This window comes from Panthera uncia (genome assembly GCF_023721935.1).
Source record: "Panthera uncia isolate 11264 chromosome A3 unlocalized genomic scaffold, Puncia_PCG_1.0 HiC_scaffold_11, whole genome shotgun sequence".
NCBI lineage: Eukaryota > Metazoa > Chordata > Mammalia > Carnivora > Felidae > Panthera > Panthera uncia.
The window spans coordinates 79,525,437-79,544,263 of NW_026057578.1; the positions used below are offsets into that span (position 1 = coordinate 79,525,437).

General features: G+C 39.4%; 1 protein-coding gene across 3 annotated transcripts in view; it reads left to right on the plus strand.

Annotated features, from left to right (window-relative positions):
* The window catches only part of UGP2 (UDP-glucose pyrophosphorylase 2), a 64,646-nt gene that overhangs the window by 42,052 nt on the left and 3,767 nt on the right, over positions 1–18,827 (plus strand). For all 3 annotated transcript variants that reach the window (XM_049650305.1, XM_049650303.1, XM_049650304.1), the window contains 5 exons: positions 11,159–11,344; positions 12,507–12,640; positions 14,510–14,807; positions 15,956–16,153; positions 16,733–16,975. In XM_049650305.1, the coding sequence (XP_049506262.1) occupies positions 11,159–11,344; positions 12,507–12,640; positions 14,510–14,807; positions 15,956–16,153; positions 16,733–16,975 (1,059 nt within the window). The remainder of the gene's footprint in view (positions 1–11,158; positions 11,345–12,506; positions 12,641–14,509; positions 14,808–15,955; positions 16,154–16,732; positions 16,976–18,827) is intronic.

An 18,827-nucleotide genomic window follows, 5' to 3' on the forward strand; every position in this document is an offset into this window, starting at 1 on the left:
TCTATGAGCCATTGAGCTTTCTGCCTTGGAGAATTCAGGTGTTCCTATCACAAACCTACATTCAACTGACAGCAGGTTGTGAGAACTTTCCTTGGAGAGAGTTGAGGTTTTCAGTACTTGGGATCATAAAAAGAAAAGTCAGAATAGAATGGCAGTTAAAGAGGGATGCATGTAACCTTCTCACACTATCACAGTATCAAACTTCTTATTCAAGCCAAACAGAAGCCTTCTCATTGAAATTCAGTTTGGGGAGAGGGTTTATTTTTTGCTTTATATGCATAATAACTTTCATAGGAAATAGCATCTCCTATAAAGATTATTTTTATATTCAGTGAATGAAATTTCCACAGTAGCGTAGTAAATTAATATGCAAAAAGTTTTGTTTTTGCAGAGGCTAGTATTTGCGTTTTTCTGAAAGAGACCCCATGCCTGATAGCTCATAAAGTCTGAGAGTTGCTGGTCTGAACTGAGATGTGGGAGATGAAGAAAAGGCAATTGATGAAGTTGCATGAGGGGGAAAGTGCAAGGGCCTACAAGCAAGAGATAGGGCACATTAGAGAGCCCCCCTCCTCCATGTTCCTGGAGTACAGTGTGCCAGGGAGAATGGGAGAGGAGAAAGTGCAAGGATAAAAGGGCCAAATCATCAAACACCTTTGCAAACCATATCTTCCAGTTAGGATTAGATTCAGCTACATGTAATAGTGAAACTCAGAATAACAAATCTAGAGAGAGGCAATCCAAAGCTAGTATGGCAGCATGGGTGGTCATCAGGAACCTGGGCTTCTCTGTCCGCTACTCTGCCATCCTTGGCCTGTCTCCTCAGCGACCCAGATGGCTGCTTGAATCAACTCCAGTCATCGTGTCTCCATTCCAAACAGCAGGAAGGAGGAAGAAGGGCAAGGCCCCTTCCCTGTCACAGAGACTTCCTGGAAATCTTTCCCTTCCACTTAATCACAACCTTGGCACAAATAATTGCAAGGGAAGCCAGGAACTGTTATCTTTCTTGGGATGGTGGTATGTCCAGCTGAAAGAGTTTTAAAGTGGAAGGGAAAAAATGGTGTTGAGGTAGGCAGCTAATAACCTCTTCCATGCATGTCAGTGCTTTATTTTGCGAATGATGTAATGGGAAAAACATGTTCAAATGTTCTTTTCTAAAAGATTGCCACCTGTGAGGTGAGGTGGCTTGGAGGCAGGTAGGAGACCATAGGGACCATTGCAGTAAAACAGGTGAGAGGTGAGCCAGGATGCTGACTGGAAGCAGAGACAATTCCACGAGACTCAAGTCTTGGTCATTGATCAAATGGGAACAGTCTTCTGGCTGAGCAGCTGTGTTTGTCTTGGTACCGTAGAGACAAGAGTGAATGAATGAAGCCATGGATTGGAGCAGATTGCCTGGGAAGAGGAGGTCTACCTAAAATGGGCTTAAAAAGGAACAGGCAGAAAGAGGAGGAAAATAGAATGTGGGGCTTCAGAAGCCAAGGAGAATAGAGCATTTCAAGATAGAATGAATGTTAAGTTATATCGAATGTAGCTGAGCGTGCAAGAGAAAAATCGATGTCACTGATAGGATTTCACAGTTAGGAGGATATGGATGAGCAGTTTGCTGAACCGTAGAGAAGACCGAATTGCAGTGAATGAGTGAATGAATGGGAGGTGAGGAAGCAGAAGTGAGCATAGCAACTTTTTCCAGAAGCCCTGCCTCTAAGAAGAGGGATGTAGGTGTAGAAAAGGAAAGTGAGTGTATGCACTCCTATTTTCTTTCTTGGTTTTTAGATGGCAAATGTTGAATGTGTTCATGTTGATGGAAAGGAATCAAGAGGGGGAGTCTGCCAGTGAGACTGGATGATTGATGAAATGGATTTTTGAGATGGGCACTGGTGGAGAGATTGCCTTAGGGTGGAGGACAACTCCTCCTGTGACCAGAAGGATGGGGGAAAGAAACAAGGATGGAGATGCAGGAAGGTTCTGAGCATCTGGTGGTGGAAAGTTGAGAGTGTTCCCATAAATGATGATTTTTTTTTTTTTTTTGGCCTGTGAAATAGGGGTTGAGTTCATCTCGGTGGCTGAGGGGCTTAGTGGAAAAAAAAAATCTCTGATCTAGGTATGTCATTAATGTGTAGGAGCTTTCAAATGACCCTGAACTTAGTCATTACCTTTAGAAATGTGAAATGGAGAGACAGTATGTGAAAGTGCCTGGCACTGAACTTGGCACACAGACCATGCAGTAAGGGTTTTGTGAATAAGCTTATGTTCTTGGAATACTTCCTGCACATATGGAGCGTTGTTTCAAACTTGTTTTACTGTTTACATAGTTCATTTTCTTTCAGGCAAACTTGGTTTTGTTGAAAAAAAGATCTTTCAGATTGCAATAATCATACCCTTGTGAACCATAACAGGGCAGGTACTGTTAGCTTGTTTTGGGCATTTGGCGCTGTCTCCAGGAATAGCACAAATATGCTACCAAGAACTGGGTTATACTATTGCTAATGGGAACAGTGTGTCCATGACTGTGTGATGAATTCAGCTTTTCTTCTAACTGGAAACTAAGTTGTGAACAGACTTGGCAAGGTACAGATCATGGTAGATAGTTTTTAAAAGATCTTCTTAAAAATCTTTCAGTTTCTGCAGAGAAACTAGATTGACACTCTAGAGGGCAGAATCTTGTTTAAATCATGTTCTTTAGTACATTGCCAACTACTTTGTTTTGTTCACTGCCAGAGGAAGTTGGGTATTCGAACAGTTCTTTTCTCCCAGGAGGAGGGAACGTGAGTGGCCTAGCCTTCTGTGTGCATCTTGCAGGGAGCCTCATGGGGTTTGCCCCACTTCACATGTAGTGGTTGCCCTATTGTGTATTTATTTGTGGTGGAGGTCTCACAACACTGAATTCTCTTCATGTTTTGGATAAAGAGAAACGGGATGATCAGGATTGAGGACATAAAGATCGCACTAGTGGTTGACTAAAGTGATTGAGTCAGAGTAATATCGAGGTCGTGTCCGGCAGTGCGTGGTACCCCCTGTTGTCTCCAAATCCCATCCTTCTTTGCATGAGTAGATGTCTTTGTGCATTCTCCTGAGGCAGCTGAGAAAAGGAAAGTGAAGGGCAAGTCTAAAAATGTCTCTGTGACTTAGGTGTGTCTGGTGTCACTTCAGCTGTTGCGAAGCAACTCTCTAACACAGATCCCCTTAGTTTGTGGAACTAAACTGAGTTCTGTGGGATTGCTTGGTGAGGTCCCTGGTGAGGGTGTGGACAGCATCAGCAACAGAGAGAACTTGTGTTCTCACATAAAGGTGGCTTATGTGATGGAAAGCTTACCGCCTCATTTAACCTGTAATAAACTTTAGACGGAAAGTGTCCTGGCTTCCTGGAATCAAATGATTGGTACCTTTCTTTGCATATGTGTGTGTCTGTGTCTGTTTCTGTTGGGGAGTGGGGTGGGTTATAAGTCATGAAACGTAAGTGAAAAATGTCCAGGGAAGGCTTCCAGCAGCACCAACCTGCCCATTTTGGACATCTCTCTCCTGGTCGCAACTGTTACTTCGCACCTTGTGGCTCTTCCTCCCTTCCCCACCATAGTTCTGGTCAGTCCTTTTTCGTGTTAACAGTCAAGTTCCTCAGTGAAGCCTTTTTTTTTTTTTTTTAATTAGCTGCTTTAAAGATTAGATATAGCAAGATGAGTGGGTATTACTGAAAGCACCATATAAAGAACCCTGGTTCCTTGACATTTGTACAGATAAGGTGACTCCTTGTCCACTCAGCTTAGGGTGGAGGGTTTTAAATGTGGCATTTCACAGAGTTCTGTCCACTCAACTGGTAGTTGCCTGGGCTTGTACCCAAAAGTCTTTATTAACTCTGTTTTGGAACTCAATGTTATGCTTCAATCAGATCATTTTATTTCATCCCAAATATTTGAAAAATAATTCAGAATTACATTTAAAAGTTAAACTCAAGTTCTTGGGACACCTTGGTGGCTCAGTCGGTTAGGCATCCAACTCTTAATTTTGACTCAGGTCATGATCTCACGGTTCATGAAATTGAGTCCCACGTCAGGCTCTGTGCTGACAGGGCAGAGCCTGCTTGGGATTCTCTCTTTCGCCCCCTCTTTCTGCCCACTCCCCTGCTCTCTCTCTCTCACAATAAATAAATCCTAAAAAATTTTTAGGGGTGCTTGGGTGGCTCAGTCGGTTGAGCATTCAATTTCAGCTCAGGTTATGATCTCATGGTTCATGGGTTCAAGCCCCGTGTCGGGCTCTGTGCGGACAGTTCAGAGCCTGGAGCGGCTTCAGATTCTATGTCTTCCTCTCTCTTTCTGCCTCTCCCCTGCTTGCGTTCTGTCTCTCTCTCAAAACTAAACAAACATTAAAAAAATTAAAAATTAAACTCAAGTTCTTAAGATACCAATCTTGGGGGGATTTGAATTAAAACTACAAGTATACCTGATATATCTTTTGGCTGAGAGCCAAATGTCCTAACTCCATGTTTCAAAGTTTCATTGGTGTGAACAGAATGTACTTTTTCTCTAAATACTTTTCATGGACTTTGTATTTTTTATGGTGTGTGGGTCAAAGATGATTTATCTTGAATATGTATGATTTTGGACGTTTGTTTCTTCTCTTGGTGAAACTTTAGGCATAAGGTTGACATTTTGGTTTTTAATTCATCTTCACAGGAAGTGAAAAATTCCTGTTAGTGTTTTTTCCTAAAGATTCATGACCTAAAGGAAATTAAATAGCTAAAAATTAAACATGGTTCCTAAAGCTCACTTTAATGCTATTCATGTTAGTATACCAAGCATTTCTTTAAAGGTTAAAATTAAGATATCCAATTTACATTATTCACTTGGTATTACTATGTATATCTGTACAAACATTTGTCAGTTCATAATGGAAATTATATTCTTCCTAAAGATACCCTACATACTCAATTTTTATGTTTATTGTCAGTTTCCCAATTTAAATTTAACTGAAATATTTGCAAACATCGTACATAACATGAATAGCTTTTAGAATGTAGCATTTTTACTCTTGTAGTAATCATTTATATTAGATTGGTTAGAACATTGTTACCTGAAATTTCTCACCCCAAGTTACATCTAGAATGTTTACCTCAATTTGAAGCAGATTAGTCAGATATTGACAACTAATTCTAATGGTATGCCTTGTTTGAATTGCTGAGGTTGCAGTAACGGTAAAATATGATAATACCTACATCATCATAGGTTCTGGGACTCCTGAATTGGTATGTAGCTGTGGGAGTTGGCATTCAGCCTTCGAGAGGGTTAAGCGGAGACTGAATACAGATAATTTGGTCAGATTCTAATGCTGAAGTTGAGTATCGGTTTATCCTTAGTAAAAAGCTCACTATTGTGCATTGTTGTAGAAATGGAATGTTGATTACTGAAGACAAGGAAGAATTAGGTTTTAGCTCATCTTTTTATGTGTTGAGTCGAGTGTCTTGTGATGTCAGTGGTATTGAAGTGGAAAAAGGTTATAGTGAACAAAAAAAGATCTGAGCAGTTATATTAAAATGAAAAACATAACTCTGATTCCTTGGTTGATTTTTTTTTTTAAATAGACCATATAGAATTGCACATACCATTAGCCGTGTGTGTTGATTTACATTAATATTAAATGAAAACTTCAGTTCCTTAGTTGCATTAGCCACATTTCAAATGCTCAATAGCCACACGTGGCCATTACAAATAAAACACTTCCATAGTTGCATAAAGTTCTAGTGGACACTATGTCTAGAGAGTGACAGTGAAAAAAGTGACATCCTGTTAATGTTTTGATTGTAATATACTTAAATATGAAGAAATCTTTTTATATTGTTTGTATTTCTGTGGTTTTTCCCTTGAAATGACAGGCTGCCTATCCTTTAGAGATAAGAGGAAATTCAGAACACAGGTATTGAATGATGTTTGAAATCCACAGCCTGCCATTCTGCATTGTTCTCACATGTATCTGAAGCACAGCATTTTCTTCGGTTTATACTTTTAGAACTGTGGTTATGCTTGTAATTTTCTTTTCATCCTTTAATTTTTTTTAATTCAAAGTTAGGGTGTATTTGCTAAACTCAAATAAAAAGAACCCATTGTCTGATTACTAAACTGAGACTTCAGAACTTGTATTCTATTCCATTTTTAATATCTGTAAATATTAAGTTTTATAACTTACATGTAAGTTTTATAGTACTCAATTTATCATAGATTTGCCAAGCTGTACCTGTATTCCAGTCCTTCATACCAGCCCTCCTTTTCCCAGGTATGTTTCATACACACAAAGAAACTTTAAATATGGACTTTTTCTGGGAAAATCTCCAATAATTTGGAATATCCTCAAACATACAAGCCACCTTTAAGAAAGAATGCTAAATGAATCTTGAGGATGTTAGGCAAAGTGAAATAAGTCCATCACAAACAAACACTGTATCATTCCACTTGTATGAGGTTTCTAGAGTAGTCAGACTCCTAGAGGCAGAAGACAGAAGGGTGGTTGCCAGGAGCTGGGTGGAGGAGGGAATGGGGACATGTTTTGTAAAGAGTATAGTTCCAGTTTCGCAAGTCAAAAATAATTCTGGAGATTGGTTGCTCAACAGTGTGAATATACTTAATACTGTTGAACTGTACACTTAAAATGGCTAGGTTGGCAAATTTTATGCTACTACAATTAGAAAAGACTGTCACGAAGTTGGTTCTCCCAACTTGATGGTTTTCTTTCAGAGTGTCTTATCTATTCGTTTCCCTTTGTATTTTCATACACTTTTTTTAATATGAAATTTATTGTCAAATTGGTTTCCATACAACACCCAGTGCTCATCCCAAAAGGTGCCCTCCTCGATACCCATCACTCACCCTTCACTCCCTCCCACCCCCCATCAACCCTCAGTTTGTTCTCAGGTTTTAAGAGTCTCTTATGCTTTGGCTCTCTCCCTCTCTAACCTCTTTTTTTTTTTTTCTTCCCCTCCCCCATGGACTTCTGTTAAGTTTCTCAGGATCCACATGAGAGTGAAAACATATGGTATCTGTCTTTCTCTGTATGACTTATTTCACTTAGCATCACACTCTCTAGTTCTATCCACGTTGCTACAAAAGGCCATATTTCATTCTTTCTCATTGACACGTAGTATTCCATTGTGTATATAAACCACAATTTCTTTATCCATTCATCAGTTGATGGACATTTAGGCTCTTTCCATAATTTGGCTATTGTTGAGAGTGCTGCTATAAACATTGGGGTACAAGTGTCCCTATGCATCAGCACTCCTGTATCCCTTGGGTAAATTCCTAACAGTGCTATTGCTGGGTCATAGGGCATTTCATACACTTTTAAATAGGCTTGTCAGTTTCCACACACACAAAAAAACTGTTGTGATTTTGGTTAGGATTGCAGTGATCAGTTTGGGAAGAATTGGGATCTTTACATTTGTAAGTCTACGAGTTTATAAACATGATAAATACATCCTTGAATTTATTTAAGTCTTAATTTTTCTCAGAAATGTTTTATAGTGTTCAGTGTAGAGAAGTCTTGCATATCTTTTGTTAGATTTATTCCTAAATATTTGCTATTTTTAATCCTGTTTTCTAATTCTTCATATATATATATATAGAGAGAGAGTTAATCTTCTTTAAATCATTTTTAAACATTTCTAAACATAAAATTCATTAGTACATTCACATTGTTATGCAACCAACCTCCAGAATCTTTGATCTTGCAAAACTAAAACTGTTCCCATTAAACAACTCCCCCATTCCTCCCTTCCCCAGTCCTTGGAAACCACCCTTCTGCTTTCTGTCTATAGGAGTCTGACTACTCTAGGTGCCCCATATAAGTTGAATCATACAGGTATTTGTTTTTTATGACTGGCTTATTTCACTTTAACCTAATACTTCGTTCATATTGTACTATGTATCAGAATTTCTTTCCCTTGTTAAAGCCGAATGCTATTCCATTGCGTGTATGTGCCATATTTTGTTTTATCCATTCATCTGTTGATGGACATTTGAGTTGCTTCCACTTTTTGGCTATCGTGAATAATGAAGGTAAGTGTGCAAACATCTCTTTGAGAACTTGCTTTCAATTCTTTGGAGTGTATACCCAGAAGTGGATTTGGTAGATCATATGGTATTCTATTTAAAGTTTTTTTAGGAGCCACAATACTTTTTTTCTTAACAGCTGGACACCTTTTTACATTCTCACCAGTAGAGTACAGGGCTCTAAAAACAGTTGTTTTTTAAAATATTGATCATGTATCTTCAATGTTGCTATGCTCACATTATTCTAATAACTTACTTGTAGGGTCTTTGGATTTTCTCTATATAGAATCATATCATCTGTGAATAGTGACAGCCATTCTTTTAATGGATTCTTTTAATGGATATATAAAATGAGTACCATATGGCAGTGAAAACTGAATATACTATAGCTTTAGGCATTAATGTGAATTATTCTTAAGTATAACAATGAATTAAACCAGCAAGTCGAAAGTTTAGAGATGAAATTAAGTAAAATATTATCATTATGGATATATACATAGGTGGTAAAAATAAAGTAAAAGTCAAGATGGTGGTTACCACTAGGGGTGGAAGAGGAATATGATCAGGGACAAACTCAAGGAGACTTATAACTTGTGGTAATATTCTTATTTATTTAGGTTCTTTGACTTTCAACTGTATATATTTTATGAACTTGTATTATGCTGTTTCATAATGAAAATTTTTTAGGTGAAATTGGAAAATGTAGGCCTGTCTACCATATGTAGAAAAAAAATTGCTTTTATGTATTTTTTAAAAATATATTAAAGGAAGCATTAAATAGGTAAAAATATTTCTGAACTGATAATGTTACTTAAAATGAATGCATGAACTAGGGAGTTTTAGTTAAATTGATTTTCACACGCTTTTGAGACCTCCGTAAATAAGTCTTTTTTGGGAAGTCAAAAGTAACTGCTGAATGGAAATTCTTGGCTTTTAAAAGATAATTGGAAACTAATTGGCTTGGTTCCATTTTGTAACTCTTTGAGTAAATGTAATGTGCCCAAGAAATTCTCCTAACCTAATAATAGACTGTTTGAAGGCATTATATCACAGTGGCATTCCTTTCACTGACTGGTTGATTTCAACAGCTGGGCTTTTGAAAGGATTATAAACTGCCATGTTTTATTAGGGTGACAAGTTCCAGCTTTGTCATCTCCTCTTATTTTTTTCTAGTAGTATAGCACTTAAATTGGGCTTTTTCTCCCAAACAATATTACCAGTTTCTCTGACATGCTGAAGAAACAATGTTGATGGCAGTGGAGTCAAAACATCCTTCAAGGAATGTCAGTTACTTGGGCCCTGGGAGGGGAGGGTGTGTGTGTTGGGTATCCAAGTTGTTTTCATCCATGTGTTGTCCTCAACTGGACCAGGTACTGTCAGGGAAGCAACCAGTATAGTCCATGTTCTTTCCTGCTTCCCTACCCTTCTTTTCCTTGGTGGTTAGCATCCTAGTATTGGGGTAGCATCCACTGAAGGCCATGGTGCCCACAAGCCTGTCTTCTCCTTTGGTCTTTCTCTGTCACCAGCCCTTTTAAATATGAATGACTGCAGAAGACTACTTAGTGGCACTAGTGATAACTGGGGTGGTAACCAGCAGAGAGTCTTGGAGAAGAGTGTTTCTTGTTTCTCACTATTTACACCAAGCAAAAGTGCATTTGTCTACAGTTGGCAGTTAGCAGAGTGTCTTGAAAGGTAGAGGAAATAAGAGTCCCAGACTAGTTTGTGTGGAAAGAGCTGCTAACAGTAGAAATTGTGTGGTCAGGAATCGACATAGGACACATATGTATGTTTGACCAAGTATAAAGGGATTTTTGCCTCCACAACCTAATCACTGGAGTGTGAACCCATGAACTCCTTTCCCAGTTACAGACTTCATCCACCACCCACCCACACACGCTCTACAGGTAGCAAAACAAAAATAGCTCAACTCATAGTAAGTGAGCACTTTATGGTTTTATTTCTTCAGCCCCCTCAAGTGTTAACTGTCCCACACCATGATGATGTGTGTAACTGAAGAGTACATTTGATGATGTATTCCAATAAAGAAGAATAACAAAGTCCTGCAACTGGTTAGAGAATATTCTATGACCTTTGTAAAAACTTTATTCTTACTATAACATATTTAGACTTGGCTGTGCATCTGCCTTGAAGAAAACCCACTGTGTGGTTGTTCTTATTCTAGGAGGGAGAAGTTGAGGAGTAATGCTCTGTGCTCCCAGAAACAGACAAGGAGATTCTCTCCAGCCCCAGCTCTTGCCTTTCCCACCCCATCAGAGTATTTATTGGAGCAGAGAGAACACACTGAATTTTCCAATACAAGCTCTATAAAATGATGCCTGACAGTTAAATTCTAACTTAGAAGTATGACAAAAACCCTACACCACCTTCTCTGAAGGGCAGACTTAACTGTTGAATGGAGGAGAATTGCAAGGAACATTTTGGTTTTTGTTTTTGCCTCCTTTGGGAGAAGGGATAATGTGTGATCACATATGTACTTCTCCAGAATTGAAGTAGATCCATTCTGTACCAGAAATGTTTGAAGATTTGGTGAGTTTTGTATATCCCATTTACTATATTGAAGCAAATTAGTAATTCTGAGTTTATGAAGGCAGTTCAAGAGACTTACATGTTCTTACCAGCCAGGCAAATATTTGTAGACTGTAACTTTTCCCCCTTCTTGTACTTGATCACAATGTAAATGAGCCACTGAACTACTACTTTGTGCAAGAGAAGTTGCAAGTAAGTACTTGATTTTGTACCAGAAGGACTTGTGACATTAAAGGAAATGCAGTTGAAACTTTCTGTGAAGAAAGCAAACTCTTTAAGGAAACATGGAAATAACCCTGAGATTGACTGGATTTAACCTCTCATAAAACAATTTGAATTTTAGGAGTGCCTAGGTGGCTCAGTTAAGCATCCGACTTTGGCTATGGTCATAATCTCACGGTTTGTGAGTTTGAGCCCCATGTCAGGCTCTGTGCTGACCGCTCAGAGCATGGAGCTGCTTTGGATTCTGTGTCTCCCTCTCTCTCTGTCCCACCCCTGCTCATGCTCTGTCTCTCTCTAGCTCAAAAATGAATAAACATTAAAAAAAACCTACTTGAATTCTATTTTTTCAATTTCAGATTCAGCCCTATGAAAAGATAAAGGCCAGAGGCTTACCTGATAATATATCTTCTGTACTAAATAAGCTGGTGGTGGTGAAACTCAATGGTGGTTTGGGAACCAGCATGGGCTGCAAAGGTCCGAAAAGTCTGATTGGTGTGAGGAATGAGAATACCTTTTTGGACCTGACCGTTCAGCAAATTGAAGTGAGTAACATTCAGCCTTTCTCATGAACTACTAAAGTCAGTTTTAGGTTATTATAAATGTTATCTTATGAAATAACAGATGTGGATAGCAAGGAATTTGCTATCTTTAGTTTTTTTATTAGTACATAAGAAGGTTTGGTGATCCCAAGGGCAAATCCTTAGGGTGATGTAAAAGCTTTTGATCTTTAAATAGCCCTTGTGGTTGTTGCAATTCTGGATCTTTTTGGAGTCTCCTTTGATCTCCCCCACTCCTCTGCCAAATTTCTTTCTAGTGGCAGCCTTCCTCCCAGCTGGGATGATCTGGCTTTATTAACCCCTTTTGGGAGGCCAGGGAGAATTTTCAGATTTGGTTGGGTGCCGTGGATGCTAGGAACTGTGTCTCTTAGGATAAAGTTGTTAATCACAGACCTTAAATTCTTCAGAGGCAGTGGCCTGTGTTTTGCAAAAAAGAATCTCTTATCTCTAGTGTCTAATACGATGCTGGCAACTACAAGACTAGCAGTAGCAGCAGCTCAGCAGCAGCATGTACTGTAAACTAAGTATCACTCTGAGCTCTTTTCATGAATTGACTCAACAGCTAAGTACTCTTTATTCTCATCCCCATTTTACAGATGAGGAAGCCAAGGCACAGAGAGGTTGATTTACTTGCCCGAGATGGTAGTCTGACTTCTGAGAACCTGTTTTCTTCTCATTCTGTGTTGCCCCTTAACTCTTCCTAGAGATTGAAAAGATTTCAGTTGGGGAGTGATTCACAGTTCTTAACATGAATCCTGAGAGTAGGGAGCTGTGTCTTTGTAAGATTTGTACTTTCATCCCCACTGTGCTCTGGAGAGAGTAAATAAATGCGTAGTCAGCATTTGCCTATCCAGTAAGGCCACAGGGCACTGGCTGGGCACACAACTCCGGAATTGGACTCTGCCTCTCTGGGCCTCAGTTTAGCCATCCATATAACACAGACAAGAGTTTCTCTTTCATAGGATTGTGATTTAATGAGCAAGTATGTGGTGAACTATTTAGCAAAATGTCTGGCTTATGCTAAATATTTATATTTGGCTGCATATAGGTAATGTCTTGGATACTTTGTGATTAAACATTAAGGGTTTTACACTTTTAAGTGAAAGTAAAGTAAATCCGAGTAATCTGTTATTTTCGTCCCTCCTAGCATTTGAACAAAACCTACAATACAGATGTTCCTCTTGTTCTAATGAACTCTTTTAACACGGATGAAGATACAAAAAAAATACTACAGAAGTACAATCATTGTCGTGTGAAAATCTACACTTTTAATCAAAGCAGGTACGATAAGATAAGTTAAAAAAAATAAGTCTGAGGAATGTTATTCCTGGGAAACAGACTTTTTTCTTGTTGAAACAGAGCAACATCAAGATGTGCAGTGCCACAAACTCGTGTTTGCAAATGCTTAGTGCCTTTAGAGGCTGCACACTTGTTCATAGATAGGTGATACAGTCACTCTGCGATTCTATAACCTTAATTCTTAAGAGAGAACCTGCTTGTTCCATGTTCAGAATATTTGAGGCTGGCTTATAGGTCTTGGCTTTCTGAGGGCATATTTGGGATCCACATGGGTCTATGAAAATCTTTTATAGTCTACCGTGTTGATAACTTTCTTTCATATGGGAAGACATTTATTCAACATCCTGAATAGGATTGGGGGGAATTTAATAACTTCTGGAAAAAATCTTTGGGGAAGGGAAGCACAGTCACACCTTGTTAGATTGCCTTCCACTTTGTTGTGCTTTGCAGATACTGTAGTTTTTCACAAGTTGAAGGTTTGTGGTGACCTTGCATTGAACAAGTAAGTCTGTTGGTATTGGTGCCACTTTTCCAGCTGCATTTTGCTCACTTTGTGTCTGTGTCACACGTTTTGGTATTCTCACGATATTTCAGATTTTTTCTTTATTATTATATTTGTTGTGACCTGTGATCAGTCATTATGACTTGCTGAAAGCCCACAGGATGGTTATCATTTTTTAGCAATGAAGTGTCTTTTTAATTATGGTATGTACATCGTTTTTTTGTTTTTTTTAAGACATAATGCTACTACTGCACACTTACTATAGTATAGTGTAAACATAACTTTTATATGCACTGGAAAGCCAAAAAAATTTTGACTCGCTTTATCGCGGCATTTGTTTTATTGCTGTGGTCTGGAACAGAAACTGCAGTATCTCCAAGGTGTGCCCATAGAAAGGAATTCAGATGATGAATTTTGATAAAGCCCAGGCAAGTGGGAAAAGAAGTCTTCCATTTAAGGATGGATATGGGGCTATGTGAACTGGTACAGAATGGGTATTTATAAAATTGTATCATCAGTTGTTTTTGTTTTTAATCTACTTTTTCATGGACATTTTCTATGTTGCAGGTGCTCTTCCTCTGTTTTCTGGTTGGTCCTTGGTCTGTTACAGTGCTAGCTCCTCTGTCCCCCCTTCCCCCACTGCCAGCCCCGGTACATGTTCTCACTAGTGGTAGGAAGCACATGTCCCTGAGCACTAATCTGCTGTTGATTTTTCTGGGAAAGAAACAGCACTGCCCCTGAATAGATGTCTTTGTAAGAATGGACAGATTCTCCCAGATAGATCTCCCAGATAGGCCAAGTAAGTTTGAGAAATTGACTTCATGTAAATTCATTAGAGTACTCTAATCTATGACTGTTTTAGAGTTACAAAATATATTAGTATCTTAAGAATATGCAGTGTCCTCCCATTTGTATGATGATGGAAATTTTTTTGCAGCAAATATTATGATGAAGTTAACTGATTATTGAACAACACAGATAAGAGATTTTTTTTTTAAAGAGATTTTCTTAAATGGATTTACCTGATTACTTTTAATAGACTGAAAAGTTTGATTTAACTTTGTGGGTGTTTTGAAAGTTTTATTTTTGAGAGAACATGCACACGTGTGCACACATGGGGTAGGGGGAGGAGCAGAGACAGAGGGAGAGAGAACTCCGGACCCCGATGCATGGCTCGAACCCACAAACCTTGAGATAATGACCTGAGTTGAAACCAAGTTGGATGCTTAACTGAGCCACTTAGGTGCCCCAGTTTTATTTAACTTTAAATGCACTGTTTTACTTGAAGGTCTGGAATACTCTCCGAACTGATATTGAAAAAGACTTTTTTTTTTTTTTTTTTTTTAAAGGTACCCGAGGATTAATAAGGAATCTTTACTGCCTGTAGCAAAGGATGTCTCGTACTCAGGGGAAAATACAGAAGCTTGGTACCCTCCAGGTCACGGTGATATTTACGCCAGTTTCTACAACTCTGGTTTGCTTGACACCCTTATAGGAGAAGGCAAAGAGTATATTTTTGTGTCCAACATAGATAATCTGGGTGCCACTGTGGATCTTTATATTCTTAATCATCTAATGAACCCACCCAATGGGAAACCCTGTGAATTTGTCATGGAAGTCACAAATAAAACACGTGCAGATGTAAAGGTAAATACTGAGAGGAAGCAGTTTGGGGATTCATATCTCACATTTCACAGGTTATGTAGCTCAAGCTATTTTTATTTGCAGAATTTTTTGTGTGAAGCAAAACACATGTATCCACTTGATAACATCACTGTAAGATAGAGTGCTCTATAGTATACTATCTCCAAGTTTCACCTGACATAACTGTGTGGGTATAAATCAAGAGTTAACAGTATTGTTGAGTAATCTATAGGGATGATTCTAACTGAAAACAATTTCACATATATTTGTAGGATAAATCTGAATCCTAAGTGAAAACAGTTTCAACGTTTGTTCATACCTTTAATATTCTTCTAGTTTGGTGCTTAAGTGTATTTATTTCATTGTTCCTTTAGTGAAAATTTACTATTTCTGTTTTTACTTACGCACTTCAATATATTTTTTTTATCACTGTAATGTCTCTGTAATTGGAAAAAAATGCAGTTGTTTGGCACAAATTTTTTTATAATTTTGCATGTTTAGTGGTGATGACACTTGGCATTTGATGAAATGGTACACAAGGTTTTACTACTTAGCCACAGGGAGTAAGAGAAGCAGACAGTGTGTAAATACTAAAATGGTCAGTTCCTGGGCTGGGTTCTGTGCTTCTTGCAAATGCCCCCTGATAGGTGAGTGAACGTTCCCCTCTCCCTACACTGCTGTCACCTCATGACTTTAAGAACAGCTCTAAGCGGAGGCCACTCTGGGGGTCACTTCTCATCCAGTTGTGCCTCTGTCTTCCCTCTTCTCCGCTGATCCTGCAGCCAGTCAGAGCAGGGTCTGAGGTGGTAGGACTAGTTGTTTGTGATGGACTGTGGTTTGGGAATAAGAGGAATGGCCGTTCCAGTAGCAGGCCTTCGAAAAGTGAGGAAGACTCGGATACACTCCCACGGCTTTTATTATGGATGAGAGGGTGGGTACACAGTATAAAATGACACACAACCTGAATATTTTTTTTGGTTCACTACTATAATACGTATGTTGCTGCGTATTACAGATTGAATCAGTGCGAAAGCGTTTGATTTCTGGGGGACTTTATCATCAATGTCCTTTCACAGACTAGAAAATAGTGTGGTATGGCTGTGACTGGGAGAGATGTGGAGGCACTCACACACTCCTGTCTGCCTTTCTAGGGTGGGACCCTCACTCAGTATGAAGGCAAACTGAGACTGGTGGAAATCGCTCAAGTGCCGAAAGCACACGTTGATGAGTTCAAGTCTGTATCAAAATTCAAAATATTTAACACAAACAACCTATGGATCTCTCTTGCGGCAGTTAAAAGACTGCAAGAGCAAAATGCTATTGATATGGAAATCATCGTGAATCCAAAGGTAAGCCACAGGTGCAGCCCTGGTCTCCCTGGTTCCTAAGATCATAATAGGTGGGCTGCACGCAGACCTGCTGCCCCCACTCTGTCTGGTCCATCTATTCATTGGTTCCTCCTTTTTGCCTAGTCAGTCTCTCCAGTTTCTGGCCCTGTCCTTCCGAGTCTACACCCATCCATCTCTTTAGTGTGCCAAGCCCTGGTACCCTCACTTCACCTGGGGCTGTGGTAGCAGCAAGAGCACAGGGCCCAAAAAGAGAGCAACCGACCTCGGTCTTACTTGTTGCTCTGACACGTAAAGGTCTTTTGGCCACAGACAGGCACCTTGCATGAGTTTTCTGTGAACATTTGGTTCCTTATTGTAAAATAGAAATATTAATAAAGAGAGGAGTCATGACGCCAAAAAAAGACCACGTATGTATAAGCACCTGGCATATGGTATGTGCTTGCTAAATATCAGTTCTCAAAATTCTTGTTTCCTTCAATGGGTCTCTGAAACCACTCCCCAAATATTAACTAGCCTCCACGAAACAAAGTTGCTAAAACCTGTTTCTCCTCTCCCCCTGACCCCTTTTTTTTCTTACAGACTTTGGATGGAGGCCTGAATGTCATTCAGTTAGAAACTGCAGTAGGGGCTGCCATTAAAAGTTTTGAGAACTCTCTAGGTATTAATGTTCCTAGGAGCCGTTTTCTACCTGTCAAAACCACATCAGATCTCTTGCTTGTGATGTCAAACCTCTATAGCCTTAATGCAGGATCTTTGACAATGAGTGAAAAGAGGGAATTTCCTACAGTACCCTTGGTTAAATTAGGCAGTTCTTTTACAAAGGTACGTAATTATAAATACGATATACATGTGCATTTGTATTTCTTAAATGTGTAAGTATAAAAATGATACAGATATGAATTGGGGTCTAATTAGTCTCAGCTGCTAACCTATTATAGTCCTCTGTCTTTGATGTCTTTTAAAAGGAATCAGCTGTTGAAGATAAACATGTAATTCACTTTTGAAATCTGATTATTGCTATAGAGTAGAAAAGAATGTTTACATTTTGGGACATTTTACTTTATGTCTCTTGTAAAACCATTTACTGTTTTCATCAGTGGGAGAATGTTAATTGTTTAACAAATATTGAGCCCCTACCATGTGCTGGGCAGTGATCTAAGTGCTGGATATTTAGCAGCAAATAAAATGGACTAAAATCCTTGCCTTCGTGAATATTCTGGTGAGGTAAGAATGATAATAAGCAAATAAATGTATATATGTCAAGTGATGGGAAATAGTATGAAGGAGAATAAAGCAGGAGTAGGAAATGTGTGGGTGGGGTGGTGTTGGTATAATTTTATACTGGGTGGCCAGAGAGACGGTCTCACTGAGAAATGAAGTATATAATGCAAGTATCTGGGGTGAAAAGCATGCCGGGCAAGGGCAATAGCAAGTATAGTAAAACCTCACCCTAACATGATAAATGGAATTCAAAAAATTTCATCATGGAGGTTCCCAGGTGGCTCAGTCACTTAAGTGTCTGACTCTTGGTTTCAGCTTGGGTCGTGATCTCATGGTTCGTTGGATTGAGCCCCATATAGGGCTCTGCGCTGACAGTGAGGGGCCTGCTTGGGCTTCTCTACCTCTCCCTCTTTCCCCTGCTCTTGCTCTCTTTCTGTTTCTCTCTCATAAATTAACATTTAAAAAAATTTCATCACATAAAATATTGTGAGGTTAATGAAGGTGACAGGGTGAGCCTTTGAGGCTGGCCTGGAGTCCTGTTATGCCCTCCAGGCCTGTTCTAGTCCTGGTTGTGGTTTAAGTGCCACCTGGTGTGGAGGTATGTACTGCCTCATATATTGATGGCAGATGATTCTGGGTCTTGTGGCTATGCTGCATTTCCCAGGATAGCATCAGTCCCTGTTTTGGGTGCCTCTCATCAGCCTGGCTGAGCTGGGAAAATCCTGGTGGTACAAATACTCACCATTTTCCCACATTCTGAAAAGGTATTGCCAGCCATTTTTCTGCCCAGCCTCACCCTGCCTTCACTTTCCCCTCACTCTTCCTAGCCTCTTCCATACCCTGCAGGAGATAAGAACTTGAGCTGCTCTAATTTGAGAATATGGGCTGAGTGGTTAATGGCTACTCAGAGGATGAATGTGTTTTAGGGACAGAACACAATCTGCCTGGGGCAGAGCAAGTGAGAGATGGGGGGAGGAGTTGGTCAAAGAGGGAACAAGCCCAATATGTAGAACCTTGTCATTGAATATTGGGAATGTAGGTGGCTTTTTTTTTTTTTTTTTTTCCTTTTCTTCTGGTGGATGAAAAACCATCAGAGTTGTGAGCTGAGGGGTGAAGTGACTGATCTGGTGAGCAAGGGTGGAATCAGGGAAACCAGGGAACAGGCTGTTGCAGGAATCCTGGCAAGAGGAAATGGTGGCTTTGACCAGGGTGATGGCAGTGGAAATACTTGACGTGCTGAGATATTTTGAAAGTTGTAGCTACAGGATTTGCTGTTGGACTAGATGGGGAGTGTAAGAGAAAAGATTAGGAAAGACGCCAAGGTTTTTAGCTTGTGCAATTGGAAGCATGGAATTGCCAGCCACTTACAGAAATGGGGGAAGTAGGTTTAGGGGAACAGATGTAGGGAAAGCAGGATGGGGAGTTGAGTTTTGGAGATACTGAATTTATTAGA